The sequence below is a fragment of the Protopterus annectens genome, chromosome 8.part0 (assembly GCF_019279795.1).
Source record: "Protopterus annectens isolate FY-2018-M chromosome 8.part0, PAN1.0, whole genome shotgun sequence".
In the NCBI taxonomy this organism is placed as follows: Eukaryota; Metazoa; Chordata; order Ceratodontiformes; family Protopteridae; genus Protopterus; species Protopterus annectens.
The window spans coordinates 1,497,072,774-1,497,099,385 of NC_056741.1; the positions used below are offsets into that span (position 1 = coordinate 1,497,072,774).

The window sequence follows — 26,612 nt, forward strand, 5'->3', positions numbered from 1 at the left end:
CCTGGATGTTTGAATCTCTTGACTCAGAAGGTTGGAAGAAAGTCAGAGAAGGCAGAACAGGAACTGGGGCTGGGAGACTTGGTTGGATCCAAAGCCTGAGGGAGTCAGATCAGAGAAAAGTTTGTACAGCGCCGGACTGCTTAGGAGCCTTTGCACCGCTCTGTCCATGTCATCATCAGAGAGGTTTCTGGTGGACCGAGAAAATAAGGCTGGAGACCTAGGCCTGGAGGGGGATATAACCCTCAATCAATATCAGACTACCAGTCCGATCTGATTTCAGAGCCAAAGGACCTGACCACTCCGAGGATCTGTATGAACCAGTCTTAAACATACTCAGATGTGAAAGCCCTGACGGATCAGATAGTTTAGATTTTTTACTTGATGGCTCCAAGGAATCTTTTGGAGTCAAAGAGTGGCTTTTCTCAGGTTTGGACTGGCTAGAGGATGCAGACTCCAAACCAGCAATGGCTTCAGAGAAAGGAAGGTGGCCTTTCAACATCCGTTTTACGGTCAACCAAGGCCCTTTGGTTGAAGCAGCGACATATGCTGCAGTCTTCTTGTAGGTGTGATTCCTCCAAACAAAGCACACACAATGTGGGAATCACTCAGAGGCATTTTCTTGCCAAACTTTTCAGATTTTGTGAAGCCTAAAGGCTTGTCTAGTTTGTCAGCCATTGCAGACAAGAAAATTTCAGACCGCACACACACAAAAGTACGCATGCATCTCGAAAAAAAGGAATTAGGAAGGATATAGGCTTTTATTTTTTTTTTTTTTTTTTACAGGGAAAGGAAAGAAGGGGAAAAGGAACAACTAGCAACAATGGTAGCAAAGGATTTTGTGACCGCTAAAAAAAGGGAGCAAATGGGGTCTCTACCAGCAATGGTAGTGAAGACTGCCTAAAAAAAGTAAGAAAGAAAGGCTAAAAAGACTAACGAGAATGACAGTGGAGAGAACTCTACACTAAAGAACTAGCAAGAAAAGGAATTATAAGATAATATATAGCCAAAAATACTTGACTATGCCCAAGAGCAAAAGGTGACCAACATTCTTCATGAAGCGGCAAACGAGATCCGAAGTAATGTGTGACGTGCATTCTGGGTAAAGGGGAGGTGCCCAAGAGCAAGGTCTGTGACCACAAGCTTTGGTAGTGACAGAGTTGGATCAGAGGGTTGGACACTAACCCATCAATGAGGATAACGTGAAAACTGACATTGCATTGTCTAATTTCCCACTGAACTGCAGAGGCTGTGCCTATTCTACATCTTCATAGAAACAGACTGATTCTTTAAAGGACCCACATTTTGGTGGTGGTGGAATCTAGGCCTCCAAGGCATGGGCAGTTGAGACCACAACCAGGACCCACATGTCTGGTGATGGGTTTTCAAGCAGAAATATACAGAAAAATAAGAAGTTATGTACTCACCATAACGTTCCATCTGAGTAGGTAAACTTAATTTGGCAGCAACCTATGGGTCTTCAGATCCATATCGGATCCGAGCCGGCAGTTTCCAACAGCTGAGATCCGAGCTCCAAGCTCCTCCCCTACCCATAATCCCCTGCCATCCCTACCTGACCTCAGATCGAGTTTGCCTAATGCAAGACCTGCACCAAATAGCCAGTCTATGGTCTGACCTCGATACAATCAGATGACAAAAAAGAGTAATATAACATCTGATGGTTAGGGGGAAAGAGGGGGGGGGGGGGACGGTTGCTGCCAAATGAAGTTTACCTACTCAGATGGAACGTTATGGTGAGTACATAACTTCTTAATCTGAAGTAGTTAACTTCATTTGTGCATCAACCTATGGGACAGAGTCCCCAGCTACCTAAATCTTGGGAGGTCCTCATGGAAGGATGTTCTGGAGCACTGCAGAGCCAAAGGATGCTCTCCCTCCCTCTGGAGACCAGGTCCAACTTGTAATGATTTATAAAGGTATGAGATGATGTCCAAGTGGCTGCCGAACAAATTTCATCCAATGAGACTCTAGAACGAAAGGCAGCAGAGGTGGAAATTGACCTAGTCAAAAGGGCGTGGACTCCTTGGGGTGCGGGCCGGCCAGAACTTTCATATGCTAGTAGAATACACTGTGAAATCCATCTAGAAAGCGTGACTTTTGAAACTGATTTTCCAAAATTAGATTTAGCAAAGGAAATAAACAGCTGGTCTGATTGCCTATGACCAGCTGTTCTGTGCAAGTAGAAACGTAGCTGTCTATGAACATCCAACGAGTGCAACTTATATTCGCCTTTGTTTTGGTAATTGGGAAAGAAGACAGGTAAGTTAATAGTTTGATTGATATTCGATTCGGAAGCAATCTTAGGAAGAAAAGAGGGATTGGTCCTGAGGGATACCCTGTCTTTGTGAAATGTCAAATACGGTGGCTTGGCGGAAAGGGCTTGTAGTTCAGAAACCCTTCTGGCCGAAGTGATAGCGACGAGAAAGGCTGTTTTCCAGGATAACAGTTTAAGATCCACTGAAGCTGCAGGCTCAAAGGGAGGAGCTGTCAAAGCCTAGAGCACGAGCACTAAATCCCAAGGAGGGACTACGTCCTTCACCGGGGGTCTTAGTAGGAAGGTACCCTTCAAAAAGGCCTTACACAATCTGGTTGAGATCAAAGGGCCTACGTCACTACATGATAATGTGAAATTGCTGCCAGCTGAACTCTGACCGTGGAAGAGCTGGCTCCTTGGTCAAAAAGTCCTGACAAGAAGTCTTAACACCGCAGACAACGGAGCCGTAAAGGGGTCTAAGCTATTTTGCTCCACCCAAACAGAAAAACGTTTCCATTTGCTATCATAAAGTCTTCTAGTAGACGGCTTGTGGGCCGCCACTAAGATAGCTTTGACTGGGGAAGAGATACCGAGAGTCCTAGCTAGAAGTGGAACTGGTGCAACCAAGCAGTGAGCTTCAGATTGTCCAGATTCGGGATCGGAAGGTCTAACAGGTGCGAGATCAGATCCGGGATGGGATCTAGAATCCAGGGAGGACTCACTAGATGAGACCATAGATAAGGGAGCCAAGCCTGACGAGGCCAGAATGGGGCAAAGAGGATTATTCTGCTCCCCAGCCGACTGGCTTTCTGTAAGAACTTCAGCATTAGAGGAAGGGGAGGGTAAGCATAAAGGAGACCGGGCGGCCAAGCATGTACCAGAGAGTCTCTGGGGGATTCCCCGGGTGGGGGAATTAGAGCGAAGTAGTCGTTGCACTTCGTGTTTGAGGGAGAAGCAAAAAAAATTGCAACAAGGTTGACCCCATTTGGAGAATATTTGTTTTGCTACTTCGGGATTCAGAGACCACTCGTACGGCAAGAGAATCGTGCGACTCAGTCTGTCCACTAGGATGTTGGACCGTCCCGGGATGTGCGTCACTATGAGAAAGCAGTTGGTGGAGATAGCCCATTCCCACACTCTCATGGCCTCTCGACAAAGTGGATAGGACCTGGTTCCCCCTTGTTTGTTGATATACCAGACTACCGACATGTTGTCCGTCTGGACCGCAATAGTCCCCACGGGAAGAAGGCTCTGGAGTGCTTGCAACGCCAACAGCACCGCCCTCATCGCTAAGACACTGATATGCAGCGAGGTCTCCCGTGTGGTCTCACGTGCCTTGGACTGACCTGCCTAGACAATGCCCCCCCCACCCAAGGCGAGAGGCGTCCGTGGTCACCGTGGTTAGGGGATGGGACATAGCAAAGGGCCGACCTTTGAGGAGGTCCGGGGACTGGAGCCACCACAGGAAGGCCTTCCGGCAAACCCTGCTGAGGCGAATGGGATGGTTTAGAGGGTAATGCAGGAAGGACCATTGGACTTGGAGGGTCCACTGCAGGACCCTCATGTTCAAACGTGCCATGGGCAGCAGGTTGATGGCAGCTGCCATCAACCCTAGGGCCCTCAGGACCAAAGCTGCTGAAGGAGTTGGGGATTGAAGAATGGCCCACACATGGAGTCTCAGGGTTCAAAGCCGGTCCGAAGTCAAGAAGGCTAGGAGCCGGCTTATTATCCAATCTGGCCCCAATGAAGTCTATGATTTGTGTCGGCAGAAGGGAAGATTTTTCTACATTGACTGTGATCCCCAGCTGGGGAGCTAGACTGAGGAAAGAGTCTCTGGCCACGCAGAGTAGATGCCTTGTGGGGGCGGTCATGAGCCAGTCGTCCAGGTAGGGGAAGACCTGAATTCCCTGGAGTCTCAGGTGGGCAGCTATCACTGACAAAACCTTGGTAAACACCCTGGGGGCTGTGGTGAGACCAAAGGGGAGGACCCTGAATTGGTAATGGTTGGCTCCTAGCCGGAAGCGGAGGAACCTCCTGGAGCATCTGTCCATCAAGATGTGGTAGTACGCATCCTTGAGGTCTATAGAGCACATCCAGTCGTTCTCCTGCAAGAGGGGGAGAATGGTTTGAAGTGTGACCATCCGGAACTTTTCCTTGGTTACGGACAGGTTCAAGAGGGATAGATCGAGGATTGACCTCAAGTCCCCCGTCTTCTTTGGCGCCAAGAAGAACCTGGAGTAAAAGCCCAATCCGAACTGGTCTGGGGGGACATGCTGAATGGCTCTTTTTCCTAGCAGCTGCTGGATTTCCGCAGCCATGGCCTCCCTCTGATCGGGGAGGAATCTGGGATTGCGAGGGGGATGAAGAAACAGGATTTGGTAACCTCTGGATATGATACGAAGCACCCAGCGATCTGCCGTGATGGACTCCCAAGCTGCCAGGTGCCTCGAAAAACGCCCCCGACTGCCTCCAGAGTGGAGCAGTCGGGTAACCCCTCAGGGTTACTGCGTGGGCCGATCAGATCGCAATTCTCTGGACCCAAAACTCCTCAGACCCCCTCTGCCATTAGGGCGGCATCCACCCTGTCCTCCTCTGCCTCGAAAGGACTGGGTGTCCGGAGTGTCACGGGATTGTTGCGACTTCCAGAACCACATCTTCTGTCCCTTTTGGTTCTTGGAGAAAGACCTCTGGGGAGCAGAGAAGCGGACTCCGACGGCAGACGTCTTCCCGTCCTTCTCGCTCTGGACTAACATTTCGCATACGGTTTTGCCAAAGAGGGCAGAACCATCGAATGGGGCATTAGCGAACGACGCTTTAAAGGGTTCCACGAAATCAGTGTCAGAGCCACGCCTGTCGCCTCATGATGACGCCCGCTCCGCTAGCTCTAGCGGCTCCTTCCGTAGCATGGGATAGTAGCCGCATAGAGGTATTAGAAATCGACCTACGAGTGGCCATTCGGGCAGAGTACACCTGCTTGTCCTCCACCGACATGGACTCCGGGGGCGGCCCAGCGTACTCTTTAATAAGGTCTCGCTGGAGCCATATGACATGTGCCATGTAGTTCAGTGACCTTACCGAGAAGGTAGATGAACTGAAGACTCGCTTCCCAAGGCAGTCCATCGCCCGAGACTCCTTGCTAGGAGGATGGACCAAGGGACTTTCTTGGGCCAGTTCCCTCTTGGTGGCTGCCGCCACCAACATGGCATCTACCGGAGATCCCTTACTCCAGTGCACTCTGTCGGAAGGTCAGGTCTCTTCAGGATGGGCTCCACAGTGTCCGGTTCCTTCCATGCCCTGGTAGTGATCAGGTCTACCAGGGGGTCGGCTGGAGGGGACACCCAAGAGGTAGACGGGCCTGCTTCAAACGCCTCTAGGAACACAGACTTGTCCGAGGTAGGCTTTGGGGCGGACCACCCTCCCCTTATTCTGAGCATCTCCATGATGTCTCCAAAGGAGACGTCTTCGGGGGGTGATCTTGGGGAGCCTTCCCCTTCCTCCAAATCTGTGTCCTCGGTCAAGGACTCAGGGTAGTCCAAGTGCCTCCTTTTGCACTTGCGCTTGTGAGGGACCTCCTCGGGTGTGGGGGGGGGGGCTGTCCGAGGAGGCCTCACCAGGTTCATCATGTCCCAACAAGGGAACTACCTGCGATGTTAGAGCAGGCTGTCCCTGGGGCCGGGTGATAGAAGTCAGAGCCAACTGAGAGGGAGTGAGGGGTGGAGCCGTAGCTGTGGCCGGGTGCCTGGAATCCCTCGACAGAGCCCTCTCCAACACGTCGAAAGCTGAAGGAGAGCTGCTCTCTCTGGGATCCGAGAGCAAACCCTCCCCTCTGATCCGAGCGGATTGGGGCCGGCGCCGCTATCGGATCCGACGGGCCAGTATGCTCCGACCTGGATGGAGCCGAAGGCACACTGACACCCTCGGATCCGAAGCTCAGCTCTCGGCTCCGAGAGCTCGGATCCGCCGAAAAGGGACCAGACAGACTCGAGGGCGCTGTCGGCACCGAAGTACCCGATACTATCGGCACCGACACACCCCCGGCTCCAACGCCACTCAGCTCCAAGGACTCCAAACCCGGGAAGCGGGTTGGAGAAGGAGCAATCGGGGTGAAAAAAGGGTTCGAGCTCCCCGCCGGAGGGGGGGGGGGGCAGCAGCACTCCCATCTGCAGCTGAGCCTGGAGGAATCTTATCATCCGGTCCAAATCTGCGTCCGTTAAACTTTTGGTGGACCTAGAGGAGGCCACTGAGGTGGGACGGGAGTGCCGCCTCGATGACCTCGAGCCTCCTCCGGTCCCGGTGAGAAGCAAGGTGACCGGAGCCGGGAAGGAGAAGGCTCTGAAGTCTTGGAGGGAGAAGCCCGCTTACCTGGTGGGGCCGATGCAGAGGCCTCGGCCCGCTGCTTATGGTGCTTCTCCCTGCGCTTCTCTTTTCTGGCTTCCCTATCCTCCTGGCCCGAGGTGGGAGGTTGAGTCCCGGCCAGGGGAAGGGAAGCAGTCGTGGGTACTGCCGCAGCTGCGGCAGGCACCACGGGGGGACCGGAGGTCGGAGCAGAGTCCGGGGGCAGAAGTCCCACCAGAATCAACTTCGACCTCCGGTCCTTAAGTGCCCTGGGGTTGAACGCTGCACAAATAGCGCAGCCAGAGGAAAGGTGTTCAACCCCAAGGCACAACACGCACAGAGTGTGGCCATCCGCTGGGGATAGCTTATGGCCACACTCGGTACATTTAGAAAAAAATGTCTTTGGGGCCTCAGACATTACGTTAAAAAAGACACACACACTAGGCCCCAACCACACACAGACACACGCCATAACGCTCTCACAAGGGGGGGGGGGGGGGGGATAAACTAAAATTAAAATTTGTAGAGAAAAAAACTACAAGGGGAAGCTAAACACACACAACACTCTTCTTTGACAGGAAAGTTAAAGAAAAGGATCAAATTTTCTCACAAGTCTTGATAAGCAAAACCCAACGCCTGGAACTCTAAGATCAAGCTGCTGGCTTCAACCACGGCAAACTAGATCTGAGGTCAGGTAGGGATGGCAGGGGATTATGGGTAGGGGAGGAGCTTGGAGCTCGGATCTCAGCTGTTGGAAACTGCCGGCTCGGATCCGATATGGATCCGAAGACCCACAGGTTGATGCACAAATGAAGTTAACTACTTCTGATCATCCTTTAACATACAAATTAGAGTAGTAGTCTCAAATGATGCACGGACTCCTGCAAATCCTGCCTCCTACAGAACTTAGCAGTGGACTCAGTGAGGACAAGATGGCATGAAGCTTCTCTCTGCAGAGCTTTCATGCTACCTTGCAAGACTTCGACGAAGAGAACTTTCCCTGAAAAGGGTCTAAAGGACAGCCTATTGCTTCATCTTTTTTTTATGAAATAGTCTGAACTAGACCATCTGAAGTAAGCACATCTCAGACACTGCTGTCCTGGCTACATAGCATAAACACAACTAAAAGTTCTTGGGGCCATGTGGAAGCTCACTACACTGATTTACTGAAGTCCCTTCTACATGAACCCCAACTGAGCTGGATTCAGTAAAAAAGCTCAAAGCTACGCAAGTTATAACCTGCCCAGATAATGTGCAAATGTGGAACCTGTTACATTACATGAAGGGAAGCAGGAGCTTCTCCACACACAGCAATTACTTAGTTTTGAATCAGTTTGTGGGACCAAATTCATATAATTAGTATCTGCATAAAAGGGACTCAAACTTACCACAACCAGCAGTCTTAAGGGTCTTCACTGAAGGCACCCTGACATCAGAATAAGGGAGCTCTTGTAGTTCTTCCACAGCTTGCACCGCAAGGAAGATTCTGAATAGGAAAAGACTAAGATAACCAAGTGTCCTAAGACCACAGAAGCACAGGAAAATGCTTCATGTACCCGTTTCTCCAAAGCAGGGAGTAATTCTGCTGGGAATTGAAGAGATAATGTTTCATTACCATCAGCAAGGACCTCATGACTCTTCTAAAACCTACTCAATGGTTTTCAAAGGGGACTCTCTGTACCACCTCCTGAAGAGGGTAGCCTTCAGTTACCAGGTTTCTGTTCAGGCATGGGCTGAGCGACAGACAGGTGTGGCAAGCACAGCCATGGCTTCCCCTATGCAAAGAAACTGTATTTGCTCATGGAAAGCTTACCCAAAGCCTGTACGGGTATCTAACATAATTCTATAAGAGTGAAGTCCTGCTCCAGGATAGACAGCTCTCACCACATGACAAACAGCATTTTCAGCTTCCTATGTCCAGATTATACCTATGTACCCAATCAGGCAAGGGAATGCTCTAGGATGCTCCAATTACTCTCACCCGTGAAAAAAATGGCTTGTGGAGAAGTAATGTAAGAAAAGTACTTTCTAGGTTCATTAAATCCTAGCACAAAGCCTTTGCAGGCAGACTCAAGGGCTCAACACACGCATGAAGACCAGACAGCTACATGTTCAATGGAAGGGTTTTCTTCCAGTCTTGTAAGCAGAAAGCTGATAAGTAGAACAAGGTCGCTTCTCTACTGCCCAGTGCTCCTTTACCTCTCTTTGCTCTGACTCCTGCCAAAGACTGAACGAGAAATCGTACAGGTTTCACAGCTGTATACTAGGCAATCGAGTTGAAGACAAACAAGCCTATCCAATGCAGTTTACCTTCTTCCATTGTCCTTAAAGGCTTTAAGAAAAAGACCCTGGTGAATTTATGACTACCCATTTGTTCAACTACATTAACTACAGTGAGATAAATACTTAGGTTAATTTAATGAGGAATGGAAGCTTATCTGAACAGTAGGATATCCACAGAGAAATCTATACCACCTGCAAGTCCTCTTTATATTACAATGTAGGTTTAGATTCTTAGAATAGGTATTGCAAGTGTTTTCAGTTATATTAACATGTTGGAGGTCAGTCAGGACATGATAAGCTGACTACAAGAACAGGCAGAGACTGCCAAGTAGCACTCTATAAAAGACAAAATAGAGTGGGAGCACTTTAGATGCTTTGTATAGCTCAGGGAAGCTCATTTTCATGTCAGTTCCTGTACTGCTCAACTTCCAGAACTGCATTCCACCAAGACAGACCTCAAATCTCTTGTACTACACTTTCTCACAGTCAAGTTGCATTACTGGCACATGTAGCCCTCCACCTTGTGCGCCTCTGTGAACATTGCACAGAGTATAAAAGGTTTCTACTTTAGGCAAACACAATGTTTTCCACAAATGAACAAGATACAAACTGCATACACAAGGCCGAAAAAAAAAAACTAGGAAGCATAGGGCTGAGAAATCTAGTAGAGCTAACACATGATATAGGAGGTGACAGCTGAGAAAATATACAGCATTTTCCCCACAGGAGATTTTTGCCCCTGAATCTGCCAACCACAAGTCTCCCCACTTGATAAGACAGAGCCCATTTGTTCTTTCACGCGGAGCTAAATCAAGAGCTGAATGGTGGTGGGGGGATACAATCTGTCACAACAGTGACCAAAAAAATGCCTTTCTTTGGGACTGCATGCTTCTGCAACACTTGTCCTGAAAGCTTCTACCACTGTTTGCTTGGAAAGCCTAGCACTCCACAAACCTGCCCCAATGCACTACCAGCTTTCTCCCAAGAAACAGTCACAGTGTGTACAGCTAGAACTACCCCATCCCCATGACAGACCCGCCCATCCTCCCTACAGCACTATTAAGTACCCAAGCCACTAGATTAAGTTGGGTTGCCTTGACTGCAGTCTAACCTTTACTCCACTGGTAGCAATGCACAGCAATTTTCACCTACAAAACCGACCATCAAGACAGGAAACTTCAACTCTCACCCCAGAAGCAAGATCTAGGTACCAACAAGGACTGCCTTAAACAGACAAAATTCAGGCTTGCAGAATGTCATTTTCAGACTTCCAAACTACTAAAGACTTCTAAAAAAAGTCCTGGCATCAAAAACGTTATCAAAGTGGCAGTTCACTGAATTACTGTAATTATACATTTTTTTTTAAATCACAGAAACCTTATCAAGAGAGCTTTCATTATTCTCCCCCAAGACACTATTTCAAAATGGCATAACTGTTGGTGTTTTATCATCCTGGAAAAAAATGGAGACCACATCACTGCACAACTAAGCTAGTATATGCAAGGGTATAATTCAATCAAGGAAAAAAAAACATTTCCATCACTCTCCAAAGTTTGCAATTAGCTGGTAAACAGGACACCTAAAAGACATAGCAAAGCGCCAAATAGTACCATTACAGAAGTACACAGAAACTGAAGCATGAAAATCCAGGAAAGAAGACACAGCAGACGTCCAGTCAACAGGACAAAGACTTGCAGGACAGTTATTTTAATGGATTAAGGAAGACAGCAGTAAGCAAGAACAGAACAGGGCTGGACAGCTGAAGACTGGTGGGAGAACTTACTCATTTTTCCACACACAGCCATACAATATTTCTGTGATTCAAAATTGTTCCTGTTGCCTCCACAACCTCCATAGACAAAACGGATGCATTTTCTTTCGTTGATATCGAAGTACCACCTCTGCATCATAGCCCGGCAGGGCCCAGTCACGGCCTCTTGAGAACAGACAGCTGTGTGGAGATGGGTTACATCATTAGCAGACACTAGTCAGCAAACCTTTCATGTCTACACTCCTACATCCATGAATACAATGCGACTATTCTTTGTGCATGTTAAAAAAAAATCTAAAAAAAAAAAATACGCATTTATTTGCTTCTCAAAGGAATGCATGTATTAACTTACTGCTTAATATATCCTGTACAAAGTTGACCTGGTCTCGAACCACAATGTACAAGGAGGAAGTGTGCTCATACCAAGGCTTACATCAGATGCGCTATTATCAACCTTCAAATCAGCCCCAGCCAGACCCCAAATTACACTGGTACACATGGTAACTCCCACAAAGGGTTATTTAACAATACTCACCGTATATGAAGATGCTACGAATTGCTGGAGCCAAATATAAACAAGTGCTGGTCTCTATCAAACATGAACCATCTAGTTTCAAAATCTCAGCAAGTATGTTCACAAAAAGAAGAGACAGGCAGGCCGCGCGCACACAGGCAGGCCGCGCGCACACAGGCAGAGTGGCATGCTATACTTATAGGTTAACAGATGTGCTTAGGTTTTCATAACCTTCACATGAAATAAACACTAGGTTTCCCTAGATTTTAGTACTAGCTGTCTGCATTCCTCCTACTCATCTCAGCCCTTCACGATTCTCCCCACTTGCTCCCTACATACTTAAACAGCATTATCAGCCTTAAGCATTTCGTGAAGGCCTAAGCGGAATGGAAAAGCAACGTTACATCAACTATCAAATCTATACATAAATCCTAGTCCAGCTACCAGACTAAATGCAGTACACTTAGTACCCTCATGTGTCAAGGTGGTAAATCAACTAAAGTGTTCAATATTTTCATAACTGTTTATAGCTTACGCTCTTTTACTTCTCTATTTATTTTATTTGCAAATGTTACATTTTGTATATTGATATTTTAAAGATATTTTTTTTTAGTCCAATAGGTTTAGCGCACCTAATCACTCAAGGAAGCAACCATAGTGAAGAACATCCTTGGGAAAAATTGTGCAATGGACACACTCCTGATGTCTTTCTTAAAGGCATTATGGAGATAATTCACTAACCAGAGCTATCTTAGTCTGTTAGGAACTATGGAGAGGTTCTAGGCTATAAGACAACTTCCAAGTAGTACAGAACAGTATGAAAAACAAAGGAGTGGCCATAAGTACAAATAACTGTACTAAAACTATTAAGGAGAACACTCTTCTTAATCATCTTAATCATCCAACTGCAATGGAAAGAAAATGATACGCTCCCATCATAGAAGGCATATCAAAGGCAGCATGTTTTGCAAACTTGTTCATTCCTTATGGAAGAGATGAGCGACCCCTCTAAAATAAATGGTCCTGAAAAGGTTGAACTGGATCATCAGTTGACATACAGAATAAGGAAAGAAATTGTTCAACTTTTGTTTGGGCCTCTGTAAGGGCCAATGTCAGGTTACTAGGTCAGTTAAGTGACACCTCCAGACCACTCAAGTCAAAAATATAGGGGGGTATGGATAATATAACCTCCCATCAACTTTCAGCTGCTGGTAAGAAATCTAGGCAATAGAGTATAATTCACAGATAGGCCAAGTACTAGAGAACACTTCTGAATGAAAAAAAAGTTACTTAGTTACCATAACTTGAACTGTGCTATCCAGTGTCATTCATCACGTTTGGGTCTTGGATCCGACCTCAGATCAAACCCAGCAACTGATGGACAGATCCAGAGCTCAAGCTCCTCCCCTTCCCATACTCCCCTGCTAACCAATAACGCTCAGATAGAGTTTGCTGGAAAAGAAAAGGCAGCATGGTCTACCAGGAGATTACCACACTGGTAATAAAATCGATTCTTTTTACTTCCAACCACAACAGATGAGCGCTTTCGTCTAATAGATAGACTTCATCAGATGAAAGCACTGATATAATGATACGCTTACATATAAAATCACAAACAATTAAGAATCCATTAATTATAATTTAAAGACATACAGGTTCAAAAAACCAAATATCCAATTTTAAGAAGACTTCCCAGCTTTCAAGACTTTAATAAACACATATATATTCTATATACAAACTTTAGTAATATAATTATTCAACTGATAAAATGCAAATAAAAATGTGCAACAATTTAAAAAAAAATATATAAAAATTTATAATCTTTTGGTTTATTATATACTTTCAGCTTTTTTATGTAGCACAGATTTTATACTGATATAGTCATTTAAACCTGGTGGTGAGTTTGAATTCAGCCTGAGCTGCCATATCAGCTCTTTGTATAGTAAATGGTTCTTGAGGTCCCCCCCTCCCTTGCGCAAACCATACCTAACTGTATCAATAATACCAAACTTGAAACTGGATACACCTGAACATGCAGTGCTGTGTTTATATAGAGCATTGGTCTCCCTATGAGTTCTAATTTCATATAGGTGTTCATTAATTCTATCCTTGGAGGGTCTCTCGGTTTTACCAATATAATATGCCATACATGTAGTACAGATAGCAATGTATACTAACATGTAGGATCTACAATTCCCCTTAACAAGCTTCACCACACTTTTAAGACTATTGTTAAGTCTAATGGTATCCTCGGTCCATATAAAAGAACACACACTACATGCACCGCAAGGTGCAGTTTTTTTATATGGTAATGTCCCTCTTTCTCCTTGTTCCAAGAGTTTCTTAAAGTTGTTTCCTACCCTATATGTAAAACTGGGTTCTTTGCCTACCCTCATGTAAACATCCTTATTAGTTTTCATAAGGTTCCAGTTATTTCTAACTATGTGTGTAAAAGTGTCTGAAAAAGTACTATATTCAACAATACAGGCTGTGTTATATTTAGTTTTGCTGTCTTGTGTATTATAGTCCTTAGTAAGTGAGTGACCTAAAAGTGCTTTATACTTCTTACCCCATTCATTCTTCACTTCTTCCAAAAAGTACAGTTTTGTACCTACCATAAATGTAGATGTCCGATAGGAATGCATCTGCAGTCCTTACAAATGGGTTATCCTGTCGTCAGGCAGCCCTTCGGTCGGCCGGATTCCAAAGTCTGGGTCTGGCCTCGGCTGGTGTCGCACTTCACCCGACATCATAGCTGCAGTTATTCGGGTATAAAGGCATCAGCCGACGCCATTTTCCTCAGTGTTTCTTGCCCCAGATGCCAGGTGCCCTCTTGGAAGGCTAAATTTGGATAAATGCCAATGATTCCAAATAGTAGAGAGCAAACACAAAAATAAGCATGTATGTACATATATACAAACAAATACACCATAATAGATTCCCCCAGCTAGCTATAAGATGGGCAAATACCCTAGGAGCACCACAGAGGGGAAGGCGGGTGGGTAATCCTGACTGCAGATGCATTCCTATCGGAAATCTACATTTATGGTAGGTACAAAACTGTACTATGTCCTTCAAGGATGCATCTGCAGTCCTTACAAATGGGTAGAATACCATAGCCAAACTGGGGGAGGTGGACAAATAACGTTATAGTGTAGTTAGGATCCCTTGCAAAACAGCAGTGGCAAAGCCTGCTCGGGATCTAGAGTATAAAGGTAAATTATAATGCTTGGCAAATGTATGCACGGAGCTCCAAGTAGCAGCTTCTAAAATGTCCTTGGTAGCCACTCCTCGTAAGAAGGCTGTGGTAGTGGCTGTTGCCCTTGTAGAGTGAGGCCTGATGTTCTCTGGAGTTTTCTTTCCATGGCAGGAGTAACAAAATCTAATGCAATTTCCTATCCACTTGGAGATTGTCTGTTTTGAAATTGCTTTTCCTTCCCTTCCTGTTGCATATGCTACCAGTAGCTGGTCAGTTTTCCTATTGCCCTTGGTCCTGTCCAGGTAATAGAGTAATTGTCTATGTACATCCAAGGTATGTAGCAGTCTTTCTCCCCTGTTCTGTGGGTTAGGGAAGAATGTAGGTAGGTGGATAGCCTGATTTAAAGAAACTCTGGAAACCACCTTAGGCGTAAAGGAAGGATTTGTTCTCATGGACACTCTATCTTGATGGAAGATCAGAAAGGGTTGCACTGCCATTAATGCCTGAAGTTCAGATGCCCTTCTTGCTGAAGTGATTGCCAGCAGGAAAGCAGTCTTCCATGATAAGTATTGCAATTCTGGTGTTGCTGCTGGTTCGAAAGGAGGAAGTGTCAATTTTTCTAGCACAAAGTTCAAGTCCCATGCTGGTAATGGTGGCTTCCTAGGAGGCTTTACATTTTTAATTCCTCTCAGAAACTGTCGGAGCAGAGGATGTGAGAAGACAGGAGGATCCAAGTCGTATTCTGCTGAAATAGCTGATGCATGAATCTTGATGGAGGAATAGGACAGGCCTGTGTGGAAGAGCTCTGCCAAGTATTCCAGAATGTTGGCTATGTTTACCAGTGACACATCTTCTCCTTTTTCAGTACTCCAAATGAGATATCTTTTCCATTTTGCTGAATAATTTTTTCTTGTTGAGGGTGTGCGAGCCTCAAGGATAATGTCTTTAACCCTTTGGGATAAATTTGGGTTAATTGGTCTTATGCAATGTTCCAGGCAGTCAGCTGCAGAGTTTTCAGGTTTGGATGCAGATTGTTGTAGTTGTTATGTGTTAACAGCAAGGGAACCAGGGGTAGTGGCCATATTTGTTCCCGAGACATGCTCCTCAGTAATGAGTACCAATGTTGCCTTGGCCAGTCTGGAGCTATCGGAATGATCCTTGGACGGTCCTCTTTGATCTTCAATAGCACTTTGTGCATCAAAGGAAGTGGTGGAAATGCATATGCTGTTAGGTTTTTCCAACTGAAGGATAGGGAGTCCACCTTCCAAGCAAGTGGGTGGTACGTCCTTGTGCAGAATTTCTTTAGTTGGTGATTGCGTGGGGATGCAAATAAGTCTATTTCTGGGAGTCCCCATTTTCTTGTAATGGTTTTGAACATGTCCGGATGCAGCATCCATTCGTGGGCATCCGTGGTAGTCCTGCTTAAAATGTCTGCTAGGATGTTTTCTTTTCCAGGTACAAAAATTGCTTTTAACTGTATGTTGTAGCTCAGGGCCACATTCCAGAGATCCAGTGCCATCCGGCAAAGAGGATACGAGTGTGTGCCTCCCTGTTTGTTGATGTACCACATAACTGTGGTGTTGTCTGTCCTTACCATCAATAGACCTTGCTGAAGGAATGGCCTGAATGCCTGAATTGCCAGTTTTACTGCCAGCATTTCCTTTAGATTTATGTGTAGGTGCAGCTGGTTTTGAGACCATAAGCCTTGTATGCACTTGTCCAGCATGTGTGCCCCCCAACCGAGGTCTGAGGCGTCTGTCGTGATGGTTTGGCTTATTTATTTATTTATTGCAGTTGGTTTACCAGGATAGTCCATTGGGCCATTGAAGAACCCGTTTTCAATGGAGTCCTGGGGAGAAAAGCTCCAAAAAGAGAAATAAATGTACATTACAGTAATTATTAGGTACATGATATAAAAGAACATGAGCTCCAAAAAAGAAAATAAATGTGCATTACAGTAAATATATATGTACATACTATAAAAGAACATAAGCAAAACATAAATGTACTTAACATTTGACAGTGACATTCTTGGTACAGGCTAATGAAGGAATAAAAGCAAAAATATAAATGCATTTTAATGAACAACATAGTAGAATAGAATAGAATGGTAGTACAGGGAAAGGTAGAGTTGGTTATGAGGGGTGGGTACAAGAGCATTCCCATTGAGATGCTAGGTGTAAGAAAAGTGACTTCTTGAAGGAAAAGTGGTTGGAAGTAGTGCGGATGTTTGGTGGTAGTGAGTTCCAGAGGCGAGCAAGGCTGAAGGAAAGGAGGTTTTGCCTGGGGATGATTTGGTTTGTGGACCTGTAGTAGATTTTGATTATTAGACCTTAGAACTCTATTTGGATGGTGCATTTTAAAGGCAGAGGAGAGGGAGGGACAGTTGGAGGGGTTTAGAATAAGCTTGTGGGCTAGATTTAGTTGAGTATAAGCAAGATAGTTGGGAAGTTCTAACCATCTTAGTTTATGGAGGGAGAGACAGTGGTGAGTGGAGGACTTATGGGTGGTAGCGAATCTAGCTATTTTGTTATAGCAAGAGGTGAGCTGTTTTTAAGGAGCACTGAAGATTAGTAAGTAGTGGGGCACCATAGAGGAGGGAGGGAATGAGGAAGGAAGTAGCTAGAGTGATTTTAGTGGTAGGTGTGAGGTAGGCATTTTGTCTATATAGCATGCCAAGTTGTGATGTGTTTTTTTGATGTTCTTTTGTAGGTGGGAATTAAATTTGAGTTGGTTGTCAATGTGGACCCCAAGAAGTTTGGTCTCTGACACTATTTCAAGAGGAGAGTTATTTTGACTGGTAACTAAGAGTGAGTTTATGTTGGGGGGAGGGAGTTTGGAGGGAGTAAATAACATTAATTTGGTCTTGGTGGCATTGAGAGCTAGATGATTGCAAAGCATCCATTGCTCTGTGGAAGAGAAGGCGTCTTGAGTAAGTTTTTGTAGGGTGGAGATAGAAGAGGCAGAGCAGATGATAGTAGAATCATCTGCATATTGGATAATGCTAGAGAAAGGGATAGATTTGTGGAAGTCATTGATAAAGATGTTGAAGAGAAGCGGGCCCAATATGGAGCCTTGGGGGACTCCGGTGGGGGTGCTTAGGAAGGAGGAAGTTGCTTTCTTCCATTTAACAGATTGATTTCTGTTGGATAGATAGCTAGAGAACCAGTTCAGAGAGGAGGAGGATAGGTAGAGTTTGGAGAGTTTAGTTAGGAGCAGATTGTGAGAGATAGTGTCGAAGGCTTTGGAAAGATCAAGAAGTAAGGTGGAAACAATTTGTCCAGAGTCTCGGGCTTTATTTACTATTTCAAGGAAGGAGAGAAGGGCAGTCATGGTGCTATGATTGGGTCTGAAGCCATGCTGTGTGGGGGTTATCAGGTTGTTGTCTAGGAGATGAGGAAGGAGTTGGATTTGCACACATTTTTCAAGGATTTTTGAAATGGGGGACAGGATGGCTATGGGTCTAAAATTGGTTGTGTTATTATTGTTACCTCCTTTGTGTAATGGTATAATAAAGGCTTGTTTCCAAATTTGGGGAACTGTGCCTTCTAGTAGGGAGCGTTAATTAGGATGCTAATTGGGTAGGCCAGACTTTCGCAGCAATGTTAAGAAAGTAAGAAGGATATTATCAGGAGCATTGGTACATGGTTTCAGTTTATGGAGGAGTTTCTTAATAGTAGTAGTAGGAATGGGATTTAAAGTGAAGATAGTGGATTCGGGTGGTGTTGAGTTTTGGGGTGATGTGGGTGAGGATAGGATTTGTGTGGAAGAGGAATTGGTGGATTGGGAGTAGGGAGTTGATGGAGAGATTGTGGGGGTGAGTGATGGAGTATTAGAAGATGGGGAGGAGGTAGAGAATGAAGAGGTTAGTTTTGAAATAGAGTCAATAAAGAAGGTATTAAATTGGGTGGCTAAATCTAGTTCTGCAGCATTTGGATCTGGGGTAGGAGTATCTGGTTTGCTGGGGTGGAGGAGAGTGGAGATTCCTTTCCAGAATTTTTGAGGGTTATTTTTGTTTTGGTTTTGGAGTGTAGTGAAATAGTTTTGTCGATCAAATGAGATAAGTTTCTTAGCTTTATTGCGAAGCAGTTTGTATTAGTTGAGGAGTGGGGTTGTCTTATGTTTTTGGTAGCGTGCCCATACTTTGTCTCTTTGTCTCATGTAGGATAGAGTAGTTTTAGATAGCCAGGGGGCTGATTTGGATTTTATTCTCTTAGTCCGTAGGGGAGCTTGGGAGTCAAGTAATTTTAAGAATGTAGAGTTGAAGTATGAGACTGCGTTGTCTAGAGGTAGTGTTTTTAGACAAGCCCAGTTTACTGCATTTAGTGAGTTTGAAAAGGTTATTGGGTTGAAGTTTTTTTGATTGCGGATAGTAATGATGTTGTGGGTCCGTTGAAGGAAAGTTGGAAGTCGGTGGGTAAAGGTGGGTAAATGATCACCTAATGGGTCGGGAAGGGTGCCACTTTTGGTAAAATAGTGAGGATGGGAGACTAGGATCCAGTCCAGTATACTCCCATTAGAGGGTTTTTTGGCTGGATGAGTAGGCAAGTTGATCAGTTGTGTGAAATGGTAGAGGTTGATATTAGTGTTGTTTGAAGGAGCTTGGATAAGGGTCCAGTTAATGTTTACGTCTCCTAGGATTATGGTTTCATTGCTAATGTTACTGGATAGCCAAGAAAGGATAAGTTCAAGTGTAGAGATATTGTCACCTGGAGGGATATAGAGGGAGGCTATACATATTTGTTTCTGGTTATTTATTGGCTTGGTTGAGTACTGTGAAATGGCAATCCTGTGTTTGATTGACAAGCCTGAGCCCACCATAGGAATTCTTGCTTCAGGCATGGAATAATGGGAATCTGGGTTTCCAAGCTGTGCTTGTGTTGAGACCATAAATTCCTTAGGTACCACTGTAGTTTTCTCATCTGCAGTCTGGCATGAGGAACCAAAATTATGCAGGATGCCATGTAGCCCAAGGCTTGCAGAACTTTTCTTGCTGTCAGATGGTTCTGTTTTGTTAAGGCCAAGAAGTAGAGAGGTAGCTGTTCCTGTTTTTCTACTGTTAGGAATGCCATTTGCCTTGATGTGTCCAACTCTGCACCCAAAAAGGTTATTCTCTGGGATGGTATCAGTCTTGACTTTTTCAAATTGACTGTGTATCCCAGGGCTTGTAGCAGATAAATGACCCTTTGTAAATCTTCTGCTAGCTTGCTTTCGTTGTCCGCTTGTATCAGGCAGTCGTCCAGGTATGGGTAGATTTGGATTCCCTGAAGCCTGCAATGAGCAATTACTGATGCCAGGCATTTCGTGAACACTCTGGGCGCAGTAGATAAGCCAAAGGGCAATGCTGAGAGAATTGATAATGCTCTGATCCTGCAAGAAATCTGAGGTATCTTCTGCAGTTTGGTCGTATGGGGACGTGCAGGTATGCCTCCTTGAGATCTAGAGTCACCAGCCAAGACTCCTTGCCCAGCATGGGAAGAAGCTGCTGTAGGGTCAGCATTTTGAATTTTGGAACAATGAGGAATGTGTTTAAAGCGGACAAGTCGAGAATAGGTCTCCATTTGCCTTCTTTTCTTGGTACCAGGAAGAGTCTGGAGTAAAATCCCTTCCCTTGCTCCATAGATGGTACCTTTTCTACAGCTCTCATCCTTAATAATTGGGATATTTGTTTTAGTGCTTCTGTCTTTTGATTTGGAGGTAGGTTTGGCATTCCTCTCTTCCCTGGTAGAGTATGGAAGTGAAACCTGTAACCTTGGTCTATTATCTGTAAAATCCACTTGTCTCTTGTGATGTAATGCCAGTTTGTCGTAAATAAGGCTAGCTTCCCTCCTAAGGGTGCTTGCAGTTGTTCCCTGGTAGGCGGTGCCAGAGAAAGTCACTGTGAATGACCTGTAGTTGTGGTGGTGGCTGTGTCTGTGGCTGTGCCTCGCTGGTTGTTGCCCTGCCACTGACGTCCTCTGTAAGCACCACTGGATTGGCTTCTGCCTCTTGAATGCCTATTCCTGCCTCTCTGAGTTCTGGAGGAGTCTGGAAAGGACCAATTCTTGGAGGGCCAATTCCTGCTAAACCTTGGAGGTTGGACCTGTAAGAAATATTTTACTGTTTGGACAGATTTTGCCTTCTCTTCCATCTTCTTCAGTACTTGTTGTGCAGGAGAGCCAAACAAATTGATCTTATCCATAGGAGCATCTAATAGTTTTGATTTGACATGGTCTGGTAAGGCCTGTTCTTTTAGCCATGCATGCCTTCTGATGACTGTGCCAGTCATGGCTGATCTAAAGGAAGCCTCCAGTGCATCATAGCCGCATTTTAGGGAATGGTTACTGACTTGTTGAATGTTATGTACCATTTCCTGCACATATTTTTTGTCTACTGTTTCAACTGATGACACTTTTTTGGTTAACTGATCTAGCAAAAATTCTTGATACTGCATCATGTGAAATTGGCAGTTCAAGGCCCTAGCTGAAAGAGTAGCAGAAGTGTAAACTTTTTTACCCCATCTCTCTAAGGATCTGGATTCCCTTTCAGAGGGAGGGTTTTGGCAGAGGTGGCTGCTACAGCCTTAGGTCCTTGGGAGATAGTCTCTGGATCTGCAAGGGGAGCCTTATACAAGTGGTAATGTGTGTCCGGGACCCTGTAGTATCTATCGGGCTTTAACAGGGGCCGGAGGTAGAGAATCAGGAGCAGTACAAGCATCATTAAATGCATCATCTACAACAGAAAGAACTGGAGGTATGGCTAAAGGCCTATGTTGTGGTAAATGCAGAAAAGTTCTAAGCCTTTTTCTGGAATCTGAAAAATCCTGGCCCTGCCACTGAAATTGTTCCCTCATAGCATGCAGGGTTTCCCCAAAGGAAAATTCCTCAGGCGGAGAGGCAGAAGGAATGGACTCTTCACCATCAGAGTCTTCATAAGGGGAGTAAGGGGCCTCTGGAGGGTCTGTATCATTTGAGTCATCAGAGGAATCATCTGTAGACACTGGCTCAGGGGGCTCTGCTCTAGGCCTCTTCTCTGGAGGCGGGTGAGAGGCCCTGTCTGGTTGAGGTTGGGATCCTCGGATTAAAGAAATGAGATCCTCTGCTAAACTTAGCATTTGTGAACTAGAGGTAGGCCTGTGAGAGGGGGGCTTAGCAGGCACAGATTTAGTAGTTTTAGCTGCTTTAGCCCTGGCAAAGGCCTTAATGGACATGGCTGCAGGTGGCCTAGCAGCTCCACGTGCAGGGGTTGAAATATCCAAGGGAATAGTGCCTGATAATTCCTGAGAAACTGTAACAGTAGGTGGGATATCAGAAGCCGATTCCACGAGGGTAGAAGAGGCCTCGGCAGGAGGAATGTTTTCGGCTGAAGGAGGAACCGCTTGCTCGGTTTCAGCCGAAACAGAGACACTCGCGGTTGACTTAACCGTGGTTTCGGCCGAAACCGCGGACCGTGAGTGTCGGTCCTTTTCCTTTCGTTTTTTAGATATTTGCGAAGTCGGAGGATCCGACGGCATAATATAAGCAAAATCGGAGCCGAAAAACTCCTCAGCAAACTCCGACTGACGTCTAAGCGTCCGCCGGTTAAAAGTAGCACAGGCTAGACAAGCTGCGAAGTCGTGGTCTGGGCCTAGACAAGGTAAGCAGTAAGAGTGGAAATCTTTATGAGGTATTTGTTTCCCACAAGTTAAACAGTTATTCACTTTTTCTGACATCGGCTGAGGCAAGAAAGAGTCCCCAACGGGGTACTTAGCTTTTTAGAAGTCTTCGAAGTAGTTTTCGGTAGTAGTAATCTCTGGTTCTGACCGACCGGCACTTGCGAACAGCTTCTGCTTCGGGTGCCACGCGGCAAGAAAGACTGAGGAAAATGGCGTCGGCTGATGCCTTTATACCCGAATAACTGCAGCTATGACGTCGGGTGAAGTGCGACACCAGCCGAGGCCAGACCCAGACTTTGGAATCCGGCCGACCGAAGGGCTGCCTGACGACAGGACAACCCATTTGTAAGGACTGCAGATGCATCCTTGAAGGACATCCACACTGCAAGGTATGTTTTCCCACTTGTTCTGCTGCATGCAACAAATCTTGCATCCCTTTGAAATCTAGTTGATCTGTTTGAGGGATCATTTTCTGTTTTAACTGAGTAAGCAAGTACTGCTGGTATTTAATCATGTGGAATTGGCAGTTTAATGACCTCATGGCCAAAGTGGCAGAGGTATACACTTTTCTCCCCCATCTTTCTAATGCCCTGGAATCTCTTTCCGCAGGTAGTGGATTCTTAGCAGTAGAGGCCTTAACCCCTATGGGACCCTGGGAAATGGTTTCTGGGTCTGCAGCAGGGCTTTTATATAAAAACTTGAGAGTCAGGGACTCGATAGTATCTGTCTGGTTTAGGTGGTACTGGAGATAAGGAATCTGGATTTAGATTGGATTCAGTATAGACATCATCCAGAATGTCTAAAACAGAAGGAATGGCTAGGGGTCTATGCTGAGGCAAAAGAAGAAACTCACGGAGTCTTTTCTTGGAGTCAGAGTAATCTTGTCCTTCCCAGTGGAAATGCTCTCTCATGGTGTGCAGGGTTTCCCCAAAAGAGATGTCTTCAGGGGGGGAAACAGAGGGAATAGACTCCTCAGCATCTGAGTCTTCATAGAGAGGGAAGGGGTAATCCTGTTCCTCAGTCTGCTGAGGAAATGGATTCCTGGTCAGAAGGAGGTAAATCTTCCTCCAGTCTAGGCCTTTTGTCAGGAGGGGGCTGGGAACCTCTGATAAGGGTAATCGGGTCCTCCACCATTTTGAGCATCTGTTTTTTAGGCATAAGGGCCTGTATGGGAGTCTGTGGACCCGGTTTCTTAACCTTTGGAAGCTTAGCGTATGACTTAACGGAAAGAGTAGTCGGTTTAAAGATGCCTTCTGAAACCGAAGGCCTGTCCATAGTCTCCGGATCGCCGCCAGGGCTGGCGTCCGCGAGTTAAAGAGGAACCGGCTCTAGTGGCCCAGTAGATTCTGACTGAGAGGTAGTAGTATTTTCTAAATCTGTGGTAGTCAGGGGCTGCGTAGGCGCCTCACTGAATACCGAAGATCCGGCGGCAGGCCTAACCGAGACCTCGGTATCTGGCCTAGGTCTAGGCTGCCAGTCTTTGTCCTTGTATTTTTTAAACATAGCGGTAGTCGGAGGTTCCGACGACATAATGTAGTTGAATTTTCTGCCAAAATAATGTCGGGCGGTATCAGCCCGACACTTAATAGTGCGTTTATTGAACCTAGCGCAAAACCGACAACCAGAAACGTCGTGGTCTGGGCCTACGCAAGGAATACAATAAGAATGAAAATCCTTACGAGGTATTTGCTTCCCACAAGAAATACAACTATTAACTTTGTCTGACATCGGTCCGAGGCAAGAAAAGTTTCCCCAACAGGGTACTTAGCTTTATAGAAGACTTCGGCTGAAAATCTGTTCGAAAATCTCAGGAGCTGGCCGATAGGCACTTGCGAACTGCTTCTGATTCGGGCACCGCGCGGCAAGAAAGACTGACAAAAACGGCATTGGCTGCCTCTTTTATACCCCTGCCGCACTGACGTCAGGGAAGAAGCGACAACAACAGACGCCGGACCAAGACTTTGGAATTCAGGCCGACTGCGGGACCGCCTGACGGCAGGATAACCCAAGTGTGATGACTGCAGCAGCATAACACGATGAACATCCTGTTTCTGTGCCTCCGCCCATTGTTTTTTTGGCAGATCTGGACACCCATTTGTCATTGACAGAGTGTGGAAATGGAATCTGTATCCCTGTGATACGATATTTAGTACCCACATGTCCTGGGTTAACTGCCAATTTCAAGCAAAAAGTGCTAATTGTCCCACTATGGGTGCTGCCAAAAGATAAATGCTTGGTGTAGGCAGAGGGAAGTCATTGGGATTGCTTTCTGTAGGTTTGTGTTTTATCTCCTCCAGATTTGGAGGTGGATGCGCTCCATTGCTTTGACCTGTATGAGTCTTGAGCCTAGTACCTGGAACCCTTAGGGTGTCTGGATTTGCCCCTTTGAGCTCTGTCTGACACAGGAAAGGACCACTTTTTAGCAGGCCAGTGTCTACTGAATCTAGGTGGCTGCACTTGTAAAAAAATCTTTAACAGTTTGCACAGACTTTGCTTTGTCTTCCATTTTCTTTAAAATCTCTTCTGCCTTAGTACCAGAGAATCATGCTGTAAAGGTGCATCTAGCAATTTAGCTTTAACATGATCAGGCAAATTTTGTTCCTTTAAACCAGGCATGCCTCCTAATCACAGATCCAGTAACTGCGGCCCTGCAGAAGGCCTCTGAAGAATCAAAACCACATTGCAAAGTATGCTTTCCAACTTGTTCAGCTGCATGCAATAATTCCTGCAATTCCTTATTTTCTGCGCATTCTAAAATCAACATCATTTTCTTTTTCAGAAATCCCATAACATGTTGGTACTTAAGCATATGAAATTGACAGTTTTAAGGCCTTGATTGCCAAGGTTGCAGATGTATACACCTTTTTTCCCCATCTGTCCCAGTGCCCTTGAATCTCTGTCAGAAGGGGTAGGGTTTTTTGCTGTTGAGGCCTTAACAGCCTTTGTACCCTGTGAAATAGTTTCAAGATCAGCAGCAGGGTTTCTAAATAAATATTTATGAGTCAGGGACCCTGTAATACCGGTCAGGCTTACCGGGAGCCGGAGGTAAGGAGTCAGGGGTCAGGCTTGACTCCGAAAACACATCATCCACAATGTCTAAAACAGGGGGAATGGCTAAATGCTTGTGCTCAAGGAGAAGGAAATCCCTGGGCCTCTTTTTTGATTCTGAGAAGTCTTGACTCTCCCAGTGAAAATGTTCCCTCAAAGCATGCAAGGTTTCTCCAAATGAATAATCCTCAGGAGGAGATGCAGATGGAATAGACTCCTCAGCATCAGAATACTCAGTGAGGTAAAGAGAATTACTGATCAGAAGAGGAATCAGAAAAAATAAAAACCTGACCTGAAGATTCATAGTCAGTGTCTTGCCTTGGCCTCATCTGGAGGGGGATGGGTACCCCTGATTAAGGTAATAAGGTCTTCAGCCATTTTGATGATCTGTTTTTTAGGCACAGAGGCCTGTGCACGTGGCTCAGGCATCAGTTTTTAGATGTCCTTCAAGGATGCATCTGCAGTCATAACATATGGGTTGTCCTGCCTCAGGCAGCCCTTCGGTCGGCTGGATTCCAAAGTCTGGGTCTGGCCTCGGCTGATGTCGCACTTTCCCCGACGTCAGAGCGCCAGGGGTATAAAAGCATCAGCCAACGCCATTTTCCTCAGTCTTTCTTGCCGCGCGGTGCCCGAAGCAGAAGCGGTTCGCAAGTGCCGGTCGGTCAGATCCAGTGAATTCAGCTACCGAAGACTTCGAAAAAGCTAACTACCCCGTTGGGGACTCTTTCTTGCCTCAGCCGATGTCAGACAAAATTAATAATTGTTTAACTTGTGGGAAACAAATACCTCATAAGGATTTCCATTCCTTCTGCCTTCCTTGCTTAGGCCCAGACCACGACGTATCGGCCTGTTCAGCCTGTGCTTCCTTCAACCGACGAACTCTTAGACGTCGGTCGGAGTTTGCAGAGGAGTTTTTTTGGGGCCAATTTTGCATATAAAATGCCGTCGGAGACTCCGACTTCGCATTTAGTGAGAAAACGGAAGGACAAGGACCGACACTCGTGGCCCGCGGTTTCAGCTGAAACCACGGTAAAGCCCGCCGAGAGTGCCTCGGTTTCGGCCGAAACAGAGTCCTCGGAGATTCCTACTACCGAAACCATTCAACCGACCACCGCGGCCCGGGAGGCCCCGGCTGAGTCGGCTACCGAAATACCTATCGAATCCAGTGTCCTTGAAATGTCCGACACTATACCTTTGGACATTTCTACTCCTGCACGTGGGGCAGCCAGGCCCCCTGCTTCCATATCCATTAAGGCCTTCTCTAGGGCTAAAGCTGCTAAACTTTCCAAAGCTTTGCCTCCCAAGCCTTCCTCCCTGAGGCCTACCTCTAGTTCACAGATCCTCAGCCTTGCAGAGGACCTAATTTCTTTAATTAGGGGTTCACAACCTCACCCAGACAGGGCCTCTCAACCTCCACCAGACAAAAGGCCCAGGACTGATCCCTCTGACCCACACTCTTCGGAAGAGTCCACGGATGGCTCTGAGTTGTCAGACCACCAGGAGGAGGCTTATTCGCCCTATGAGGATTCTGATGCTGAAGAATCTATTCCTTCGGCC

General features: G+C 46.0%; 1 protein-coding gene across 3 annotated transcripts in view; it reads right to left on the bottom strand.

Moving 5' to 3' along the window:
* The window catches only part of APLP2 (amyloid beta precursor like protein 2), a 1,432,335-nt gene that overhangs the window by 821,257 nt on the left and 584,466 nt on the right, over positions 1-26,612 (bottom strand). For 2 of the 3 annotated variants that reach the window (XM_044081081.1, XM_044081080.1), the window contains exon 7: positions 10,674-10,841. The exons of the other annotated variant lie outside the window; for it this stretch is intronic. In XM_044081081.1, coding sequence (XP_043937016.1) covers positions 10,674-10,841 — 168 coding nt within the window. The remainder of the gene's footprint in view (positions 1-10,673; positions 10,842-26,612) is intronic. 3 annotated transcript variants of the gene reach the window in all.